This window comes from Rutidosis leptorrhynchoides, chromosome 6 (assembly GCF_046630445.1).
Source record: "Rutidosis leptorrhynchoides isolate AG116_Rl617_1_P2 chromosome 6, CSIRO_AGI_Rlap_v1, whole genome shotgun sequence".
NCBI lineage: Eukaryota > Viridiplantae > Streptophyta > Magnoliopsida > Asterales > Asteraceae > Rutidosis > Rutidosis leptorrhynchoides.
The window spans coordinates 120,472,198-120,496,619 of NC_092338.1; the positions used below are offsets into that span (position 1 = coordinate 120,472,198).

Consider the following 24,422-nt stretch of genomic DNA (forward strand, 5'->3'; position numbering starts at 1 on the left):
TACATTATCATTGTGAGTTATAGCATTCCCTTTTTACTTTAACTTATTTTGGGAACTGAGAATACATGCGGATTTTATGTTTTATATACTAGGCACAAGTACTTAAACTTAAATATGTGTGGGTTATACAACGGCATAAACATTCTCTTTAGCTCGGTAACGTTTAATCATTGGTTTTTGAACCGTGAACGCGAATCTTAGATATGGATCCATAGGGTTTGACATCCCCACTCGGGCTAGTAGCGCTAGCATTTAACGAGTGTTTAATACTTCATAAACATACGCACTTGCCAAGTGTACTTTCAGGGGGTATAAACGTTAAGTTAGTTACCAAGTGCCCACGGTTAGCATATACTTTTACATACTTTCGAAACGCTCGTTGTAGCACTAAAATCTCGTGGCCTACTTACATTACTATTATACTTAAACTATAGCTCACCAACCTTTGTGTTGACATTTTTAAGCATGTATTTCTCAGGTGCTTGAGGTTGCTTCCGCCGTGTACTAGTTTGTGCTGTAGACACCCGCTGCTTAGAGTTGTCAACGCATGAACTACTTTACTTTGTATTCAAACATTTGTACTTTTGAATTATGACTTGTAACGACCTTTGTGGTCACATACACTTATTTATTGCTTCTACTTAGTGAAGCATACTAAAGTATTGTAAAACTTTCGATGTTGGTTTGACATCACTTTTAATTATGAATGCAAACTCTTTTTGAAAACGCATATAGTAGTTAACCTTGTAATGATCCTGTTGTTGATGGTCCGTACATGATGATTTGGTACGGGGCGTCACATTTGGTATCAGAACATTGGTTGTAGGGAATTAGGTTTCATTAGTGAGTCTAAGACCGACCCGAGTAGGATTCACTAATAGGACTAATCTACAACTTGCTAGTTTACTTGTTTCCGCTGAGCTTACTACATGCTAATGCTTACTTTTTCTGCTATATGCCGTATGCTACTACATGATATCACTACTGCATGATGCTATTTGCTTTTGATTGCATGCTACTTTCATACGAATTGCTGTTATTGCCATGCTAGTTACTGTTATACATGATTTAAACTGTTGGCCTATTAATTGCTTGCTTTATGACATACTGACATGGAAAATTTATTTTTCCTTGTTCAGATGTCGGATGTTCCACCTACTGGCATTTCGGGCAGTACAGACTCAGACCCCGTCGCCCTACCTACTGCTACACCTGCTGCTGCTACTGCCGATACACCGGCCCCGACACCCACTAGTGATCCCGGCGCTTCTACTTCCGGAGCTGGTACTAGTGCACCTGCCCCAGTGTCTGCTCCCGGACCCTCGAGGTCACAGCCCCGCATTGGTGGTATTGAGATCCTCGCCGAGTTCGGGGAAGGGCCGTTTCGTAACCACATGCGCACGCCTTGCCGACGCACTCCCGACGGACGTTTAGTCGTGATTCCGCCAGGCAGACACAGACAGATGTTGGCCGCCTTCGGACGCTTCGGATTACCAGCTCAGCCACCAGTGTCACCACCACACGATTCGGATGACTCATCATCCGCCAATTCTTCATCATCAGACGACTCCAGCGATGATGAGGATCCTGCTGATAGACCTATTCAGGCACCCTCCACCCCGCCGAAGAAGCGGTACCGTTTCGACGGCACCGTCATTCCAGGGGTGAATGGAGGTCGTGCTTTTACTGACGCATTTGGCCATCGTCGTAGGGTTACTGCTCGTAAACGAGTTGTGCCATACCCTGCCGACCCACAGATACGTAAGGTTCCCCGTTACGTATTGACTATTCCTGGAACCGTACCGCCTAGATTTAGATACGGACCATTCCCATCTAGGGACATACCGTCTACATTCGGAGCTGGACCATCTACTTCAGCACCACCCGCACCACCGACACCACCTGCACCGCCAGTACAGCCTGCCACACCATCTCCCACAGTCGAGGAATTGACAAGGGAGGTGGGAATCCTCCGAGCTCGGGTTACTGAGCTCGAGGAGCAGTTGGCTCAGGTTTTAGACATCCTACACCCACCTCCACCGTAGGACTTTTGTATTTAGATTTTGATATGTAATCTAGTTGTAGTTTATTGTATTACTCATGTATTGTACGGACTTATTCAGATGTATGAAACTTATTATTATTAATGAATGGAACTTTGCGTTATTAAATTCTTGTACAATGTTCTATTTACATTGCTGTACGATGATTCTGTGGTATTTGTACCTAGATGCATTATTTAATAACATGTGATGTTTTGATTCCATGTTGGTCACTATATACTGTATTATTACTACTTGCATACTGGATTTTGACTTGAGTCAAAATTTTTGTTTAGAATACCATGGCTAACAGAAGATCCACACCTACCGCTGCCCAGATTGAGGACATGATCAACGAACGGGTCACTGCAGCCCTATCAGAAAGAAATCTTCAAGTTCCACCGCCACCACCACCAGTTATCCCACCCGTTCGAAATGGGTGTACTTACAAGGAATTCCAGAGCTGCAAACCGCATAACTTCAGCGGCACCGAGGGACCGGTTGGTCTCACCAGATGGTTCGAGAAACTTGAATCAGTATTCCGAGTTAGCAACTGTTCGGAGGATAATAAAACCAAGTTTGCTTCTTGCACGCTTTCTGATGGCGCGCTTACATGGTGGAATACCATGGCCCAAGCGCAAGGAATCGATGAGGCGTATGCTACGCCTTGGGAAGAGTTTAAATGTGCTATGATTGAGGAATACTGTCCGAGAACCGAGGTTCAAAAGATGGAGATTGAATTCATGCAACATAAGGCCGTAGGAAACGATCTTGACAGCTACAACCGTAGGTTTTTGGAGTTAGCACTGATGTGTCCAAATATGGTCACCCCCGAATTCAAACGAATGGAGCGATACTTTTGGGGACTTCCTAAGTCCATCAAGGGGAATGTCACCTCATCCAAACCACCGACTGTTCCCAAAGCAATGCGCATGGCGCATACTCTCATAAATCAGATTCTTATTGATGAGCCGGAGAAGGCTAATTTTGAGGCTGGTAGTAGCTAAAAGAGGAAATGGGACAGCAACCACAACAACAACAACAGGGGGAGAAACTACGATCAAACCCACGCCAAGAGGCACAACAACGGTGGAAACCCTAATCCCAATAACAACACCAACCCAAACTACAAAGGAACCTTACCACAATGCAAGCGGTGTTACAAGCACCATACTGGGTATTGTAATGTTGTGTGTGAGAAGTGCCAACGGGCTGGGCACATCGGGAAGGACTGCAAGGTCACTACTTTGAATGGGAAGCCAAACACCAATGGGCCGAAGAAGTGCTACGAATGCGGACAGACGGGCCATTTCAGAAACGCATGCCCCAACAAACGAAAAGATGGCGGACCACCCTGTGGACGAGCTTTTAATGTTAATGCAAGGGATGCACGCGATAACCCCGACTTGGTGACAGGTATATTCACAATCAACAATCTTTTAGCTTCTGTCTTGTTTGATACTGGTGCGGATAGAAGTTATGTATGTAGACATTTTTGCGATAAGATTAATTGGTCATTAGTCCCGTTAAAAGAAAGTATGCTTGTCGAGGTCGCAAATGGAAAACTTGAAAAGGTTGACCATATTAGTCGTGGAGCTATTATCAACATAGCTGGTGCAGATTTCGAAATTGATTTGATACCTATCAAACTGGGAAGTTTTGACGTGATCGTCGGTATGGATTGGTTGAGCAAGATAAAGGCCGATATAATCTGCGGAGATAAAGCACTTCGCATACCACAAGGAGATGGCGAACCACTGGTTATCTATGGAGAGAGATGTACCTCAAAGTTGAACCTCATTAGTTGCGTGAAAGCGCAAAAGATTATGAAGAAGGGACGTTTTGCTGTCCTAGCACATGTGAAAGCAGTAGAAACTGAGGTGAAGAGCGTGAATGACGTTCGATTTTGAACAAATTTTCCGATGTCTTCCCAGAGGAATTGCCTGGATTACCGCCGCAAAGAGCAGTAGAGTTTCAGATTGACTTAGTGCCAGGAGCTGCACCTGTAGCTCGCGCACCTTATAGACTCGTACCTTCCGAGATGCAAGAATTACAGAGTCAACTACAAGAACTGTTAGACCGTGGATTTATCCAACCAAGTTTCTCGACTTGGGGCGCACCTGTGTTGTTTGTGAAGAAGAAGGATGGATCCTTCCGTATGTGTATCGACTACCGTGAACTCAACAAATTGACTATCAAGAATCGGTATCCTCTTCCACGAATTGACGACCTTTTTGATCAACTACAAGGATCGAGCGTTTATTCAAAGATCGATTTGCGATCCGGATATCACCAGCTGAGGGTGAAGGAAGGTGACGTGATGAAAACTGCATTCAGGACCCGTTATGGTCATTATGAGTTTCTCGTGATGCCATTCGGTTTGACAAATGCACCTGCCGTGTTCATGGACCTCATGAATCGTGTCTGCAAGCCTTACTTGGACAAGTTTGTTATCGTCTTCATAGATGATATCCTCATCTACTCTAAGATCGAAGAAGAACATGAGCAACACCTCCGATTAGTGCTTGAACTCTTAAGACAAGAGCAACTTTACGCCAAATTCTCCAAGTGTGAATTTTGGTTGAAGGGAGTACAATTTTTGGGTCATGTTGTAAGCGACCAGGGTATCAAAGTTGATCCCGCCAAGATTGAAGCCATCAGCAAGTGGGAGACCCCCACTACTCTGACGCATATTCGCCAATTCCTAGGTCTCCCCGGTTACTACAGAAGATTCATCGAAGGATTTTCTCTGATTGCGCGTCCTTTGACCGCGCTGACTCACAAGGGCAAGAAGTTCATTTGGGAACCCGCACACGAATCAACATTTCAAACTTTGAAGAAGAAGTTAACCACCGCACCTATCCTATCACTTCCTGAGGGCAGTGACGACTTTGTTGTTTATTGTGATGCATCGAAGAGTGGTTTTGGTTGTGTACTGATGCAACGATCAAAGGTTATTACCTATGCCTCCCGCCAATTGAAGATTCACGAGCGGAACTACACTACTCACGATCTTGAACTTGGAGCCGTTGTCTTTGCACTCAAATTGTGGAGACATTATTTGTATGGAACTAAGAGTACTATCTTCACCGATCACAAGAGTCTCCAGCACATCTTTGATCAGAAGCAACTGAATATGAGATAGCGTCGATGGATCGAGACGCTCAATGACTACGATTGTGAACTCCGTTATCACCCTGGCAAGGCCAATGTGGTAGCCGACGCTTTAAGCCAGAAGAAGAGGACGGCACCTCTTCGTGTTAGGGCTCTGAACATCACCATCCATTCGAACCTCAACAGCCAGATCAGAGTAGCCCAAGATGAGGCTCTCAAAGAGGAGAATATATCTCATGAACATTTGAACATACTTGTTTCTCGATTCGAGGTTAGGGAGTCTGGACTCCGATGCTATGTTGGAAGAATTTGGGTACCTCTTTATGGAGATCTACGGAACCTTATACTTGATGAAGCACACAAATCGAGATATTCGATTCATCCTGGAGCGGGAAAAATGTACCACGACCTTAAAGAACAGTATTGGTGGCCGAATCTCAAGAAGGACGTTGTGACTTTTGTTGGTAAGTGTTTGACTTGCTCGAAGGTTAAAGCCAAGCATTAGAGACCTTCTGGGTTACTTCAACAACCAAAAATCCCACAATGGAAGTGGGAACGGATAACAATGGATTTCATCACCAAGCTACCAAAGACGGTGGGCGGATACGATACTATTTGGGTTATTGTTGACCGCCTTACCAAATCTGCACACTTCCTAGAGATGAAGGAAACTGATACAATGGAGAAGCTTGCTCAACTTTACATCAAGGAGGTTGTATCTTGTCATGGTGTACCTTTATCGATCATCTCCGATCGCGATCCCCGTTTTGCTTCTAGATTTTGGCGTTCTTTGCAAGAAGCCATGGGAACTCGTCTTGACATGAGTACTGCTTATCATCCTCAGACTGACGGACAAAGTGAACGAACGATTCAGACGTTGGAAGACATGTTGCGTGCATGTGTCATTGATTTCGGAAAGGCCTGGGAAAGGCATTTGCCACTCGCCGAATTCTCGTACAACAACAGTTATCACTTGAGCATTAATGCTGCACCTTTTGAAGCATTATATGGCCGTAAGTGCCGATCCCCTATTTGTTGGGCCGAAGTAGGCGAAAAACAAATCACCGGACCCGAGGTAGTCCATGAAACAACGGAGAAGATTACTCAAATTCAAGCTAGACTTAAGACTGCTCGTGACCGCCAAAAGAGTTATGCCAATCTTAAACGTAAAGACTTTGAATTCAACGTTGGTGATCGTGTAATGTTGAAGGTTGCACCTTGGAAAGGTGTGATCCGTTTTGGAAAACGTGGAAAGTTGAACCCACGATACATTGGTCCTTTCGAAATCTTGAAACGTGTTGGACCCGTTGCATACCGTTTGGATCTACCAGCACAATTAAGCTCAGTTCATCCTACCTTCCACGTGTCGAACTTGAAGAAGTGTCTTGCTGCACCTGAACTTATCATACCACTTGAGGAACTTACAATTGACGACAAACTTCACTTTGTGGAAGAGCCTGTTGAAATTATGGATCGTGAGATCAAAAATTTGAAATGCAACAAGATTCCGATTGTACGAGTACGATTGAATTCCAAACGAGGACCTGAGTTTACTTGGGAGCGAGAGGATCAAATGATGCGGAAGTATCCTCACCTTTTCCAGACTCCTCCATCTACCTCAGCTTAAATTTCGGGACGAAATTTTCTTTAACAGGTGGGTAATGTAACGACCCTGGAATTTCCAATGTTTATTTATTAATAATTGTTATTATTAATACGTGTGATTAAACGAATGTACGTTATTACATTTACATGTTGCCATGATTGCCCGAACTTGACTTTAATTGCCCGAAACGTCTTTGTGACACCCGGAACTTTCACGAATAATATTTTTAGAATATTATTTACATTCATGATTAAATTTATTAATCATTTTAATTAACTAAGACTATTAGATAGTTACTTGGGCTTTGTTGGACTTAACTTATTATTATTGGAACTTGGGATTGTCTTAAGTTAATGGACTCTTGAACTTGGGCTTATAAACCCACCTTACATTATTAGTGGACTTAGTTAGCCCACTCTTCCACTTGTAAGTATTACTTGAAGCATTAACTAGTTAGTTGAAAGAATTGGAATCTAGTTACCTTATAATTCCCATGTTACCCATTCTATTAACCAACTTTTAACCTCTTTGCATGCTAGAGACCACCAAACAAATCCCTCCTCTTCTTTTCTGCAACTGACCGTGGGCTAGGCCTCATGGGGAGGTGATTTTGGCTTTCAAATTTTGATAACTTGGCTACTAGTTCTCTCACACTTCATTCATTCCAAAACACACACTTAATTCTCTCAACTTTCTCTCTCACTTTTCTCTCTAAGTCTTGTAAGTATCTTGAGTTTTTCTCTTCTTCTTTCGTGATTAAAACCGAACCTAACACCCTTAAATCATCATCATCTTTGTTCTTTGTTGTTAAATGTTTGTAGTTGTTAGTTGTTGTTACTTTATTACTTGTTACTTTTCTTACTAGTTTCCAAGAATAAACTTTCTAGTTTGATTCTTCTTATTTCTTGTATTTATCAAGAACACTCAAGAACATAACTTACTAGTTATGATTCTACATATACTTTCTTAAAAGATTGCAAGTTCATGTGTTGATTAAATTCATACTTAAAGTTCATGAAGTAACTTTAAAGTTTACTTTCTAAAGATCAAACTTTGGTTTGAATCTTTAAAGTATGAACAACCATGAATAATTTACTTGTTTACTTAGTTTACTTCTTCTTACACTTTACTTTCATGTAATTAGTTTAAATGGTCAAGTACTACAAGTTAGTCTTGATCTCATTAATCTTGAACTAAAAGTTAACCTTGAAAGTTCAAGAACACACAAATAAGTTTTCTTTAAATATAACTTTGTATACTTATGCTTGATCTAGACTTTTGGGTCTTGGATCTTCAAGATCTAACTAAGAACCATGTTCTACACCTTAAGATCTTGATTAGTTAGTTTATTTTCAAGTTTAGAGTTCAATATTTCTATTATAGTTCATGTAAGTGTCAAACCTAAGACTTTGATGTAACTTTGGTTCATCAAACTACATGCAACTCTTAAGTGAGTTGTGCTTCATGTCTTAGACTTGCACTAGGGTTATGATGGTCAAGACTTGGTTAAGATGATGTAGATACATCAATGAGTTGTACACTTTAAGCTATATGCATCAAGGATGAGAACCATGATGAACATCAAGCACCAAGACCACCGGAACTCACTTAAACTTACTGTTTCTGTCCAAAACCTACTGACCTGCTGTTTCTGTAACAGAACAGCAGACCTAGGCTGTTCAAACCATGATTTTTAGATAGATCTTTTCGAGTAGATAACTTCTCATATAGGACTCGTCTTAATCCGAGTTACGGTTTAGGATTTATGGCCCTCCGATCGTTACTATGTCCTTTAACGTTGTGCAGAAATTTCTGACCTACTCGCACTTAAAAGACTCATAGACGGTCAAACCAAGACGAGTTTGCTTCTGTAAATTTTACCACACTTAAAAGACTCATAGACGGAGCCATGGCCACTGGTCTCACCTTAATTCAGTAAGGGTAGAGGCCGTGGTGAATGACCGAAGTCAGCCTTTGTTGTAAACTACTTTCATAAACGAAACTTACCTTACGCCTTTTGTTTGATGATGAATGATGATGACCCTTAAGACCTTATTTACATACTTTTAAACCTATTAAGACGATTTACTGACTTAGTACTATTTGCCTTAGGTTGAGGACCTTCGGACCGATTACTTGCACACCTTTTCCGAACCGACTTTACGACTACATTATTATTGTGAGTTATAGCATTCCCTTTTTACTTTAACTTATTTTGGGAACTGAGAATACATGCAGATTTTATGTTTTACATACTAGGCACGAGTACTTAAACTTATATATGTGTGGGTTATACAACGGCATAAACATTCCCTTTAGCTCGGTAACGTTTAATCATTGGTTTTTGAACCGTGAACGCGAATCTTAGATATGGATCCATAGGGTTTGACATCCCCACTCGGGCTAGTAGCGCTAGCATTTAACGAGTGTTTAATACTTCGTAAACATACGCACTTGCCAAGTGTACTTTCAGGGGGTATAAACGTTAAGTTAGTTACCAAGTGCCCACGGTTAGCATATACTTTTACATACTTTCGAAACGCTCGTTGTAGCACTGAAATCTCGTGGCCTACTTACATTACTGTTATACTTAAACTATAGCTCACCAACCTTTGTGTTGACATTTTTAAGCATGTATTTCTCAGGTGCTTGAGGTTGCTTCCGCCGTGTACTAGTTTGTGCTGTAGACACCCGCTGCTTAGAGTTGTCAACGCATGAACTACTTTACTTTGCATTCAAACATTTGTACTTTTGAATTATGACTTGTAACGACCTTTATGGTCACATACACTTATTTATTGCTTCTACTTAGTGAAGCATACTAAAGTATTGTAAAACTTTCGATGTTGGTTTGACATCACTTTTAATTATGAATGCAAACTCTTTTTGAAAACGCATATAGTACTTAACCTTGTAATGATCCTGTTGTTGATGGTCCGTACATGATGATTTGGTACGGGGCGTCACAAAAGTTATATTTTTACATAGTAATAATTAAATATATAAATTAATAATATAAAAATTATATCACTAATAATAATATATATATCTGTTCGATTACAAGAATATGTTTTAATATATATACGAATGACATAGGCTCGTGAATCCGAGGCCAACCCTACACTTGATAAATGACGTCATATGTATTTTTATTACAAAATACAGTATGGTGAGTTTCATTTGCTCCCTTTTTAATTGCTTTTGCAATATATATTTTGGGACTGAGAATACATGCGCTGCTTTAATAAATGTTTTACGAAATAGACACAAGTAATCGAAACTACATTCTATGGTTGGATTATCGAATCGAATATCACCCCTTTTAGCTTGGTAGCCTAAGAATTAGGGAACAGACACCCTAATTGACGCGAATCCTAAAGGTAGATCTACGGGCACTAACTCCCCCATACTGGAAAATGGTATGCTTTAGTACTTCGAGTTTATATTATACAGATGGATTTCTGTTTTGGGGATATTCTATATGCATGATGTTAATGTCGGTTACCAGGTGTTCAATCCATATGAATGATTTTTAAACACTTGCGAGTGTATGATTATTGAATAAAGGAAATCTTGTGGTCTATTAAAATTATAGAAATGATTGATTACGATAAACTAATGAACTCACCAACCTTTTGGTTGACACTTGAAAGCATGTTTATTCTCAGGTATTAAAGAAATCTTCCGCTGTGCATTAGCTCATTTTAAGGATATTACTTGGAGTCATTTATGGCATATTTCGAAAGACGTTGCATTCGAGTCGTTGAGTTTATCAAGATTATTATTAAGACACTTATAGTTGGTTGTACTATGAAATGGTATGCATGCCGTCAATTTTCGATGAAAAGAAAGTTTGTCTTTTAAAAACGAATACAATGTTTGTAAAATGTATCATATAGAGGTCAAATACCTCGCGATGTAACCAAATGTAATGTATTCGTCCAGATGGATTAGGACGGGTCGCTTCAGTGTGTGTTATAATTCAGTAGGCTTATAACTACCTCTAGTGTGTGTTATAATTCAGTAGACTTATAACTACCTTTAGTGGATTGGTTCTTGAATATAGACTTTGAAAAACTTATGAATAAGAGTATATGAGTAAAGAGAGAAATTTTCTTGTAAGAATGAGCAAGTATTATGCTTGCTTGAAGGTCTATTTATAGCAAGAATTCAAGTACTTTAGGTAATATAATAACATTAATTTTGTGTATCAAAATTGACTATCCACTCTATTATATTTATATTCTATATATTATAACAATATTTATAATATTTATATTTATATTATATTTGATGTATTATTTTTTTTATTAAACAATAAACATGTTATATACCTTCTATAGTTAAATTAGATCCACAACCATTATTCATAATTTATATGTATGTAATTATGCTGGTTAGGATTTTTATTTTTAGGGATTTTCGGTTTTAACAGAAACCAAACCGAAATCAAATTCGGTTTTCGGTTCGGTTTTGGTTTTCATATTAGATATGGTTTCAGTTTGGTTTTCGGTTTTGATTTTATAATTTTTAAAATCAAAAAAACCGAACCGAGTAAATTGAAAGACCAAAAACCGAACCGATGAACACCCCTAGTCGGAAGTGGGTGACATATTTGGCTTGCATAATTGTGTAGTTGAATCCGGGAGACTGGTGTAACTTCGGTTTCATGAGAGTGAAATCGGGTTGATTCACACTTGCGGGTAATCGGGTATAAGTCAACCTATTAGGCATAGATTAATGAGTTCATAAAATCTTGGTAGTAACGGCCTTTTTAGCATCGACAAGTGATCACAAGTTTATTTACCAATCACTATCACTATCACTATCACTATATACATTAAAAGAGAGTCTCGATTAGCTAATAATTGTTTTCAAAACTCCCTTAATTACCGTTAGATTAGAAAATTACATTACAATACCCTTTGATCCAACAGTCCTTTATCATCCCTTTAAAATATTAGTTAATAAATCAATATTAACCAAAATTATACCCTTAATACCTTTTTTTTTTTTTTTTTTTTTAAAAGCGGACCTAAAACCATTAAAAATAAAATACCCGGACCTAACAATTCTATTCGGATCCCTCCAACCAGTAAAGCCAGATGAAAATACAGAGTAAAGCCAGATGAATTCATCTTCTTCATCCATCCAACGAGTCTTCTTCGATACCTAATCCATAGCTAATCCATTTCGTTTTCTCAATTCGTCTTCTTCATGCATTATTATTATATCTTCTTTATCCATTACCATCTACAATTCGTTTGATTTTGTGGCTTTTTGTTTGTGCGATTATCATCTAACCGCGCCGTCGCTATCAATAACAGGTATAATTCTCAATTAATCTCTATAGATCATTAATCGTTAATGGATTTATCAATGTTTGTTGTTGTTCTTTGTTCTTTGTTATCATATTTCTGAATATTGTGCTTAACTGAGACTTCATTGTGTTATTTACTTATTTTGTAAACATCATTGAATGATTACGTTGCAGATGAGGTTTTAGTTTGTGGGTTCTTTCCATTTTAGATCTTGATGGATTTCTATCTATGAATTGTTTGTTGTTCACCTCAAATTAAAGTAGCCTAAATTTCCTAAAGTCTGTTACTTATTTGATATTCTTAGGTCTTTTTTGGGGTACTAATTTTTGGAAGACTTCACGTGTCTATATGTTAACCCATTAACTGTTTACTTGGTAAGTATTAAGTTGGCTGGTAGGGAGAATAACCCATATCCATCGTCTCTTTCACATTCAAAAGATTATTTAGTCCAACATAGGTGTTTGGGTACCCTCCCGTTGAGCAAAAGATTATTTATAGAGACAAGTGCTTATTGCTTCTATTAAAGATTTACAAACCAAATAAATGCTCTATATATTAATCAATTTCTAGAAAAACCTACTTGGCCAGTAAATTTAGCTTGTGCTCAACTTATTCATGAACTGAATGTATAAGGTTATACTCCCTCTGTCCCAATTTTATAGTCTATTATTTCATTTTAGGATGTCCCAAATTAATTGTCCACTTCCATAAATGGAAAAGAATAATGTGCTAAAAATCTTTGTCACCCCTACTTTATTCATTTAGGACAAAAAGATAGGTAAAAAGTAAGGGGAAGACTGGAAAGTTGACAAAAAGGTACATGTGACATGTACTTTTTCTTAAACTGTGTGTTTTTTGTCTGGGCACAATAGATTTGGAACGGAGGGAGTATACAACTTCATTAAAACATAATAAGTGGGTGGGTCGGGTTCCCATGGGCTGCTAATTCTGGGTTGTTGTGCGGGATGTGTTAACAATGGTTGTGTCAGGTTATGTTCTTTGTCAAATAGTTGTCCTTTTTGCATCGAGTTCCATTTAGCCAAGTAGGTTTCAGTGGGCTGATTTTGCTCATTTCTATTAGTCTTATTTAAATTGTATGTTGTTGTAGCATGTATAGTTTGTGTTATATCATTTAAGTTGGAAGAATTGTTGTTTTTGATAGAGATTTTTGATATTTTGGTCATTTTTGTTACGTTTCAATGTCTGTCTTTTATATAACATATAAAATAAGATTCGTCAAATAATGCTTTTATAAAAGATTCGTCAAATAAATACCCGTGGTTAAATAAAATCAACATCATGTAAATAACATTCAATATAACAAATAAAATCCCGTGATTTCTTGCCATTTTCTACTACTGAAAGGTTACACACTTTTGGTATGTCCACATATTTTTTTCTATTAAGTTGCAAAGTTTTTATTAACCTGGATTTTACAGTTCTTAGAAAATGGCAACCCTCTAGAAGAATGGACCCTAGCAGCCCTGCTGTGTGCATGATTGCAGTATATAACCATGCCTGATTGCAGCATATAGGCGTGCCTGATTACTGCCATGCTACGTGTCTGATTGCTGTCATGTTTCTCACTGATCGCAGCTAATGGTGTGCCTGATTGCAGCCCTCCTGACTGCGGATAACAATATTTTGGTGATAAAATCAGTGACCCAACTTATGTTTATTTGGTACTTATTTTTGTTTATTCTGGTAATGGAAAAATAGGTCAATTTAAAATCATTGGTGACCTTAGATTTTATATTTTGATATAGGACCCTTATTAATGTATTCAAAAAGGAATTTAGTGCTTATCATGTGCTTCTTCATGTTCTATGTTTGTGGGTGACATTTTGTTAATTTGAATATTTTGATAAATGGTCTGGTGCTCAAATGAGTGTAGACAGGGTTTTCAGTTTTTTTTTTTAATTAATTAATTAAAAAAAGGATAGAGAAAAAGGGGTCACATCTGTAAGTTATTACTTCATGTTTTTAGTTGATGTGTTTTTAATCATGATTATTTCTAACCTTACTTTTTTGTCTTCTTTTCTTCTTATTAAACTTTATTGTTATTGCCATCGTTATTGACGTATATATGAAGTGCAGGAGTTATTAGAGATGCACAAATAGTGAGGAAGTGCAGCAACATTAATATGTCTCTGCTTATGAAGGTATTGCTATACATTTGACACCCAAAAATAAGAAAAGGTGGATGCCCAACTTTGTATCTTAAAACATTAGAAGAAGAATAACAGCGAGGTAAATAACCGTTTCCTTTTATGCACAAACATATCTTGCAGCTATGATGTTGATATACTAAATGGTCCTCTTTATGCATTGTTTAGATCGTTGAATCAGCAAGATAGGCGTGTGGGGTAAGAGATTGTATTCGATCATTGTGTAATCTGGCCTAAAAAGAGACAAAAAAAGAGATGTTGCTCCTGATAGATATGAACTTCCAGGTTTGGTAGGCACCTCTGTTACTTCTAGACAAATAGCTAATAGGCGGTCGATATTGTATCGTAATACCGATAACCCTTCATCGTATTCGCAGATGTGTATTGGTATAGATGTAACTGCAAATGGTGAGTTTTTTGTCTCTTTGTTTGTACTTAATTTACTCATACCTATGTATGTTTTGTATTTGAGTTGTTGGAAGCAAGTTTTGATAACAATTATGGAAAAGTAGCCCATGATAATGGTGGTTGCACATGTTGCAGCTCATGATAATGGTTTTGTTGTAGTTGCTAATACTATAATAACTTTTACATCTTCATGTCCATCAATAATTTGCTTTACATTTTGTTTCTACTGTATTTATTGATATGTATGGCATGTATTTTTGTTGTTGAGATCGATTCTGATAATGATCATGGAGAGGCTATTTAGCATAATGGTTTTATACTGTCTTAGCGTCTACATGTGAAAATGTAAGTCTTGTGCACATGAGCCTAATATAAAGTCTTCGCTGCCTCTTTGTATTTTGCATGTATTATGATTTGTTCTGAATGTTTAGGGTTTAGTGTATAGGGTTTACAATTTAAGGTTTAGGGCTTAAGGTACAGGGTTTAGAGTTCAGGGTTTAGGGTGTAGGGTAAAGGGTTGGTGGTTTATGGTTAATTTAGGGTTTAGAATTTAGGGTTAAGAGTTTAGAGTTTAAGGTTTAGGGTTTAGTGTATAGGGTAAAGGATTGGTGGTTTTGGGTTTTGGGTTTAGGGTTTAGAATTTAGTGTATAGGGTTTATGCTTAATGGATAAAAAGGATTAACGTTGAGAGTTAATGGTTTAAGGTTTCAGAATTGCTATTTAGGGTTTACGGTTTATGGTTTATAGTTTATGATTTAGGGTTAAGATTTTAGAACTTATGCTTTAGGGTTTAGGGCTTAGTGTATAGGGTTTGCGGTTTAATGTTTAAGGTTTAGGGTTAAGAGTTTAGTTTTTATGGTATAGAGTTTAGGGTTTAGATATAGGGTTTAGGGTTTATGTTTTAGAGTTTAGGGTATATGGTTGAGATTTTAGAATTTAGGGTCTAGGGTTTAGGGTTTAGTGTGTGGGTTAAGGGTTGGTGGTTTAGGGTTTAGGGTTGATTTAGGTATGTAGGTACGCATATTTTGAGTTTCAGGTATAGTTGCTTGCTTGTTTAGGGTTTCAGGTTTGGACGCTTGCATGTTTAGGTTAGGATGTTTTTGGTTATGTATGTTTATGGTTGTTTTTATGTGTGCTTATTTGTTTGCTTGGTGTATGTTTATGGATGTTTGTAAGTTTGATTTTGTATGGATGTATATGTTAGTATGGTTATATCTGTTTCTATGTTTTGTATGTTTAGGGATGTAGGTATGGCAGTGGGTATGTATGTATGCGTATTTGTGTGTATGTATGTATGTAGGCATGTATGTTTCATGTATGTATGTTTTATGTTTTGTTTAGGTACTGTTTTATGTATGTATGTATGTATGTATGTATGTATGTATGTATGTATGTATGTATGTATGTATGTATGTATGTATGTATGTATGTATGTATGTATGTATGTATGTATGTATGTATGTATGTATGTATGTATGTATGTATGTATGTATGTATGTATGTATGTATGTATGTATGTATGTATGTATGTATGTATGTATGTATGTATGTATGTATGTATGTATGTATGTATGTATGTATGTATGTATGTATGTATGTATGTATGTATGTATGTATGTATGTATGTATGTATGTATGTATGTATGTATGTATGTATGTATGTATGTATGTATGTATGTATGTATGTATGTATGTATGTATGTATGTATGTATGTATGTATGTATGTATGTATGTATGTATGTATGTATGTATGTATGTATGTATGTATGTATGTATGTATGTATGTATGTATGTATGTATGTATGTATGTATGTATGTATGTATGTATGTATGTATGTATGTATGTATGTATGTATGTATGTATGTATGTATGTATGTGGTCTTTTATGTTTTTTGCTCTTTTAGTGTAGCTTTTCTCAATTTGCCTTAAGCCCAGCACAACAGCATAGGTATGGCAGTGGGTATGTATGTATGCGTTTTTGTGTGTATGTATGTATGTACGCATGTATGTTTCATGTATGTATGTTTTATGTTTTGTTTAGGTACTGTTTTATGTATGTATGTATGTATGCTTATGCGGATGTATGGATGTTTGTATGTAGGTTTATGTTTTGTAGATATGTATGTTTATGTGTGTTTCTGGTTGTTGGTTTGTGGTCATTTATGTTTTTTGCTCTTTTAGTGTAGTTTTTCTCAATTTGCCTTAGCCCCGCACAACAGTATAAGGTACGTGTAATTATATATATATATATATATATATATATATATATATATATATATATATATATATATATATATATATATATATATATATATATATATATATATATTTTTCATACACGGGTCTATTAAGCGAGACTTAGCAAGCGTTGATTTATTGACGACTTGACTGCCGCTTAGAGCCTAAATTGAACACCAGACACGTTGTAAAACCTATGAAAATTTGATCCTACCATTTTTCATGGCGTCTCTGTTTATTATTATTATTTTTCTTTTTATTTTATTTTATTTTATTTTTTTATTATTATTACTATTTTTTATATATTTATCTAATTATTTTCATTTTTTTTTCTCATTCCTTATGACCGGAGGTCTCCTTGAAAGCAATCTCTTTACCCGTCGAATAGAGAGAGGGAGGACTTTCTCCGCTCTTGTGAGTGTTTAACTCGGGGTGGAGAAATGATTTCTCTTTATTCTAGGATAGAGGAAGGATTGTCTACATCCCACCTTCCCCATACCCCACTCATATGGGATTGAGTATTGTTGTTGTTGTTGTTGTTGGTTGATTTAGGGTTTATGGTTTAGGGTTTATGGTATAAAGTTTAAGGTTTAGTGTTTATGGTTTAGACTTTAAGGTTTAATGTTTAGATTTTAGAATTTATGGTTTGGGGTTTAGGGTATAGGGTTTAGGGCTTAGGGTTTAATTTTTACAATTTATGGTTTAGAGTATACATATAGGGTTTAGGGTTCAGTGTATAGGATTTAGGGTTTAAAGTTTAAGGTTTAGGGTTTAGATTTTAGAATTTAAGGTTTAGGGTTTAGAGTTCAGAGGGTTTATGGTTTAGTGTGTAGGGTAAAGGGTTGGTGGTTCAGGGTTGGTTTAAGGTTTAGGGTTTAGTGTTTAGATAATAGGGTTTAGGGTTTAGAGTTTAGTGTATAGGGTTTAGGGTTTAGAGTTTAGGGTTAACATCAAGAAACCAAGAAGATTTATTTATTTTAAAAAGAAAATGCTAATGACAACCTTAAGGGTTGTCATTAAGAAATTTAAACATGTATGTTTTCATTATTGTACATTTTTAATAACTACTTACTTTCATGAAAATAACTACTCTCAAACTTACAAATGTACAACTCTTTTTGGATTAAAAAACTTCTTAATGACAACCCTTAGGGTTGTCATTAGCATTTCCCTACTTTAAATCACTGCTTTGTTTTTTTTATATTTTCATTGGTATATTTTAAAACTATTAAAATGTCTAGCCAATAAAAAAACTTTACTTTAATGTTCGTCATAGACTTATTAATAATGGACGGTGAAAATGAGATATATAAGAATAATGTTAAACAAATATACGAATATGAACTGGTGAAAAATGTATATTTAATGGCTTAAACAAAGTTTAAACTTTTGTTTTACATAAGCATTCACTCCTATTGATTTATTTCAATTGCTTGATACGTTAGAATGCAAATGGAAACCATACTCAAAACACTGCTTAGTTGTGGCAACATTTAATATTTATGATCTTATAGTTGTTTTGTCCAAGCCCAATTCGTAGCCCAATAAATATAGAGTATTTCAAAACACTGCTTAGTTGGCCACATTCAATATTTATGATCTTATAGTTGTTTAAAGCCCAATTCGTAGCCCGATGAATATAGAATATTTCGTGGATAGTTTGATCCGACCCAAATTAAACTGGCGGTAAACGAAAAAGGCAGTATATATTTTATATTTCACAAGCAAAAGATCTCTTCACCTGCTACCATTAATTTATTTACAAAATCCTCTCAACTACCTTCCATTCTACCATGACGTAATCAGTTTTGTCTGTTTTCTTGATCTCCACTTAGGTTTGTTTTACAATATTCGACACACTTTGCATTGATAATAGGGTTTATCGATTTCAAAACCTGATGAATTTGGGTTAGGTTTATCATCACAAGTTTTTATTTAAACAACTTTAAAATTAACCAATTGATCTGCACTTTATATGGATTTATGTTCTTTATTTGCACATAAATCTAATTAATCTCACTTTTTAATGACTGATTAATATCAATCTTTTCAGTCACAGCTTCACACATGCAGGTGTGATACTGTGAACTGTGTTGTAGATTAAAGTTCATATCAGGTGTTCAGTTTCCATTTTGCATGTCTATATATTATTTAATTATGATTATGATGCTTAGGGTTTATATGCCAACAGTCTGATTGTATAGTGCCCTTTAAAGCCGGATTACTAATTATTTTGCTTAGGATTTATAATAACAACATTTTTTAGTCATGTCTTTTTATGAACCAATCGATCTGCACCCTAAATACAACTTATTTTCTTTTTTTGCACATATTGATTGAATCTCAACACATGTAATGGCTTGAAGATCCACACGATGAACGTAATTATTGATTAAAACAGTAATCTTTTTGGATTAATATTTGATTATATGATAACTTATACATGAAGTCATTGGCATTTTCATTTATATAAAATGTGTGGTTTTTTATAATTGTTAACTTTGTTTAAATTATTAAGAAGTGGTTATAGAAGTCTTCATCAGTTTAGATCTTTTGTAATGTTTAGGCTTTATATGCCAACACCTTTAATTGTTTTTTTAGCTTTAAAATTAACCAATACATGTCCACTTTAGTATCATACAATATTGTTTGTATACATTTAATTTCAGTTCAATATTTACTTCATATATTGTGCGTGTAACAATTATTTCCAAAAGTACAGAATGTACTGCTCAGACCTCTCAGCCAAACAAATGGGAAACGGGATCGACTTCTCATGGTCCATTGATTTCACACAAGAGACATTTGTAAGACACTGAACTATCTGATGATAGTTCGGATGTTGTAGAAATTAGTAAGACCGAATTTCTCAATGCCACCACAAATCCCGATGCATCCGATCATACAAGTCTGAATATTAAAGAACAACTCGCTGAACCTGAAAGACTCCACTCCTAGACTAGCGGTCATACTACGTACGTTTTCTTCAAGATCCGAAAAACAAATCTTTGGGCGAGTTAATTTTTATTTTCATACAAAATATACTTTACCAAATATAATTTAACCATTCATAGATCACATTCATAAGTACATTTGAGAATTTTCTTTTTTTTTGAACATGTTATTGACAAATGTTTATGAACTCTTTAACGATTAAAATATGAAAGTAATTTAGCGGCTGCCGGAAGAACTTCAACTACCTGAACTACAAAGTAATTGTGACTATTAGTGTCTCGATCTAAACAACAAAACTCATATGTGGGGTTTGAAGCAAGAAAAAAAGATCAAAGAAAATGTATGTTTCTAAAGGGTAGCTAAATTCCGAACGACAAGTGTTTTATTGTGTTCCTGCGTGACGAACTCATGTTCATCATGGTCTCAGATGGAACTCACCCGGTGTAACAGTTTGTTTCGGTATCAAAGTCTTTTGATTATGCAGGTTTACCGTTAGTTTGTGTAGAAGTGTTATTGAATATGTTGAATAATGTATCTGTGGATTTAGTTTCTTTCTATTTTGAACCTTAGTCATGTAATTATTAAATACTTTAGATTGTTTGGATAATCAAATTCAAAGCAAAATAACAAATACAATATAATATGATATTAATAAATGATTTCACCCTTCAAAAATCCCGCGAAATCGCGGGTCTATAACTAGTATAATATTATAACCGAGTTTAACAATCCATACCTAGGGAGGCAGAATCAAAGTAAACACACTTTTCTTCCATTGTTTATTTATTACTTATATTAGTTGTCTTAGTTTAATTTAGAAAGCAATATTCAAAACCCTCTATTATAATTTAATTTAATTCTACTTAAACACTTCTCCCTTCAGACGATCCATACTTACTTTTGACTAGCTACGCATGAAAATAAAAATAAGCATGTGTCATATATAATAAAAAATGCCAAGTCTTGTATCTTTTGGTTACCTTGAAAGAGGTGGTGTCAAAATAAACCCAAAATGAATCTTAAAACTCATACCTTACAAGGTGAATCACAAATCAATATAAAGTGAACTAATCAACATAAATACACAACTTGATGTCCGAACACTAGTATACACCAAGAAATTGCGAAAAAAAAACAAGCTAACTAGACTAGATGGATACATGAACTTACCCTACAGATAGAGTAACTACAGAAACAATCAAAAGTATGTATTGATACTCTTGTATTTGGTTCTTGAGGTGGAACCGATATACCAAGAGGTGTGTTTTCGGTTAATCCATTTAAACTGCGGACGAATTAAAGTGACAAACCCAAGCAAAAATCCAGTGAAAAATCCACCAATATGTGCATATGTAATTATCTACGTGTGGAAGAATCCCAAAGATTATGTTAATAAAAATGATAAAAATGAGAGTTGATGATGCAACAACATGAATATATATTACAATGAAAATATGGTTGAGCTTTAAATTTTTGCTTTTATTAAGGTAAAACTTTTTGATTGTAAAATGAGTTTATTATTACTATTAAGCTAAACCTTGTTGGCATAAACAGTCGAATCTGTTAAAAGTTCAGATAGCATTCCTCCTAGTAGATCAGATAAATCTCAAGAACTGTATAAGTGAAGATCCATTTAATCCCACATGATAATATTTTAGCGTGTAGCTAACCGCCTCCCTTGTTTGTTGTTATGCATGCCCGATTATATGTATGGCCGATTATTATTTAAATTTTTTACCCTTCGAGGCTTCGTATACATCTCTACATGAGAAATAGTATCTTTTTTCAGTACAAGGATTATAGCGGTAAATCATAGAAAATATAAACCAAGCACACAAGTAACTATGGCCATCACTATCAACTCAGTATTTCATTATATATAGTAATAGTAATAACATGAGAAAATGCATGTTAACATTTAAACCAGAATATCAACATCAACATACATATATAATTAGAACGAAAGATAATCAAACCAGAAAATCAACAACCATGATTTCTTGTATGAACCGAGTAGAAATTAAGTACAAAACATATCATGATAATTATAATTAATAGAGATTAAACTTCCTTTGATAGCCTGATAGAAACTGATAATTCAGCATCCAGCTATTACTCCTTTTCAACTTGCAATCTGCTTGCTGAGTTGCTGACACGGTTCTTACCACGTGGTGCTACCGGCCAAACGAGACTGTCAACGTAGTCAGCAAAATGGCTAATACGTATAAATTTATCAATCAAACGCGTATTGAGTAACTTAACTCGGTCAGTGTTTGGATCGTACAAAATTAGACCATGATCACGACATCTAATTAGGAGGTCGCCACGTAATGAGAATCCAACTAGATCAGGATCACGATTATACAAGGTTGAAAGTACACGTTTGACCCATGAAGTAGCCACCCCATAATCTTCCATTACCCACACCTCACAATCACCCCCATTGATGCATGACATCACACAAATCTTTTGAAACAAAACCCCCAAAACATTAGTCCTTTTACGTGTACACTTCACAATATCGGGTGGAAGTGAAATCTCAGTGAAAATTTCAAGATTCAAGTCAAATGCCACTATTGTTTCTTTAATATTATTGTTGTTGGGATCATCTACATCGCAAAGCCAATGAACACGGCCATCATACCCATCTCCAAGAACATGTTTTCCATTGATAGCATTTATGTGGGATGGAAACTTCGCCGTAATTGATTCCCAACAACCCTTTCTAACACTATATACTTCTACTGGAAGCCATTCGTCAATGATTTGATGTGGTACTTGTGTCATCTTATAATAGTATCTAACCATGACAACCTTGTAATCGTCAGTTTTGGGATCAAACCCGAATCTCAAATCAGAATGATCCAAGCGACTTTCGGAAATATTTGGAGTATTATTACTATCAGAGATAGGTATTAAGGCAGAAGAGAGACAAGGGTTCCATAGGTAAACATCATTGTAGTTCCAAAAGCAAATTAAGCCGTTAACAGAACCAATAACATAATGCCATCCAGATGGTGGGAGTTTTATATAATTGCAGTGTTCCTGGTAGGAGGATCGAGAGGCGTTTAGTGTGAAATAAGTACCTGACGTGTCATCAAGGAATGCAAAGTAGAAGGCGATAATCTCAGTCTGATTGTCGTCTTGTTTGTTGTGGATTGAATGATGAAGATGAGATTTAATAAAAGATGAGTCAGATAAAACAAGATTCCAGGTTTTAGAAAGGGATCTCAATAGAGCTAATTGTTTTGCAGGTAACCTAATGAATATGTCGTTACGCAAAACATCATCAGGAAGGTAATTCATCACCATAGCATCCTTGTTAGTGGCAGCTGGTAAACTCGAATTCTTGCAGGATGAAGTCATCGTAGATTCGTAGTTTTAAACAACTAAACTCAGTCTGATACCACAAATACTTCATAAACCTAACCCTAACGATAATAATATAATTAATTAGGTAATTAACTAGTAACATAACGGCCTTCACACATCATTCAATTCAAAATCAATTCAAATAAACCCTAAAATGAAAAACATATTGACAAAATTACGTAGTAAACGTACCTCCTCTTAATTTAACCACCAATTCTTCCCAGTTCCGAACGATAGCAGAGAATTAGCGGCTGGTTTTAGTGTGGGCATCTAAGGTAACGACACTGGTAGCACACGCTACCATTGATTTTAGATGATTTATAGTGATGTATTAATGTATAGATAACTCAAAATTCAATTCAACTAAGATTTTATGGAGGCTGCAAACTTTCGGTGAAGAAGACGAAAGAAAACAAGGGTTTGGTGGAATAATTTCACCTTTTTTACTCCAAACACCCCCTAGAAATTGTTTTATATGTCATAATAAACCCCTAGACTTTTCATATCTTTTTGTGTGGCTCTATTTTTACAATAATAAAATACGGAGTATTGCATTAAAATTTAAGATCAAGTTAAAGATACATTTACAACAAATTAAGTTCTAGAAGTATTACAGTTTTAATATGGTTAATATTGAGTTATAACAATTTGTTAGCATTACTTGATTTATTTGATACAATTAGTGTTGGAGTATGATACAAATTCAAAGCGAGCGGAAGCACTTTTAAAACTTTACAAAATCATACTCTTCCACGGATCATTGTACAAAACTTTAGTAAACAAAACAAATTAACGAAACTGAACAAGAGAATATTAGAATACAACCTTTGTAGCCCTTTTGAAGATCGAATTTGAAAACCCAAAGAAGAGTTCCTCTAAACGGTAGACACCCAAAGTTTCAACATTGCTTCGATCTATACCTTCTACTTAACGGATCTTTTCTTTTCCTTATTTCCACCAAAACCCGAACCCAATTATAGATCTCAAGTATTTTGGTTACTTGAAAATGAGAAAGAGAAATAGCATTTTGTATGTGTGTTTTTGTATCTCAAGTTACATATATATTTTCAATACCAAGACTTGGTATTATATAGAATAAAATTGATACATATAATACAAATATAAAGATTTGGAAAGATTTTAAAAGATTTGCAAAATCAAATCTTTATATAAAATAAGATTTATAAATCAAATCA

General features: G+C 35.8%; 1 protein-coding gene across 1 annotated transcript; it reads right to left on the reverse strand.

Annotated features, from left to right (window-relative positions):
- Positions 1-21,749: 21,749 nt before the first annotated feature.
- On the reverse strand, positions 21,750-23,599 carry LOC139853096 (F-box/kelch-repeat protein At3g06240-like). The gene is made up of 2 exons (XM_071842469.1): positions 23,419-23,599; positions 21,750-23,285 (listed from the first exon to the last, which is right to left on the reverse strand). The coding sequence occupies exon 2, from the start codon at positions 23,218-23,220 to the stop codon at positions 21,967-21,969; it is 1,254 nt and encodes a 417-aa protein (XP_071698570.1). The 5' UTR covers positions 23,221-23,285; positions 23,419-23,599; the 3' UTR covers positions 21,750-21,966.
- Between the last annotated feature and the right edge of the window lie 823 nt (positions 23,600-24,422).

Bases quoted from the DNA above. Each gene is read 5' to 3' on its own strand.
- LOC139853096 (XM_071842469.1), bottom strand. From the start codon at position 23,220: ATGACTTCATCCTGCAAGAATTCGAGTTTACCAGCTGCCACTAACAAG.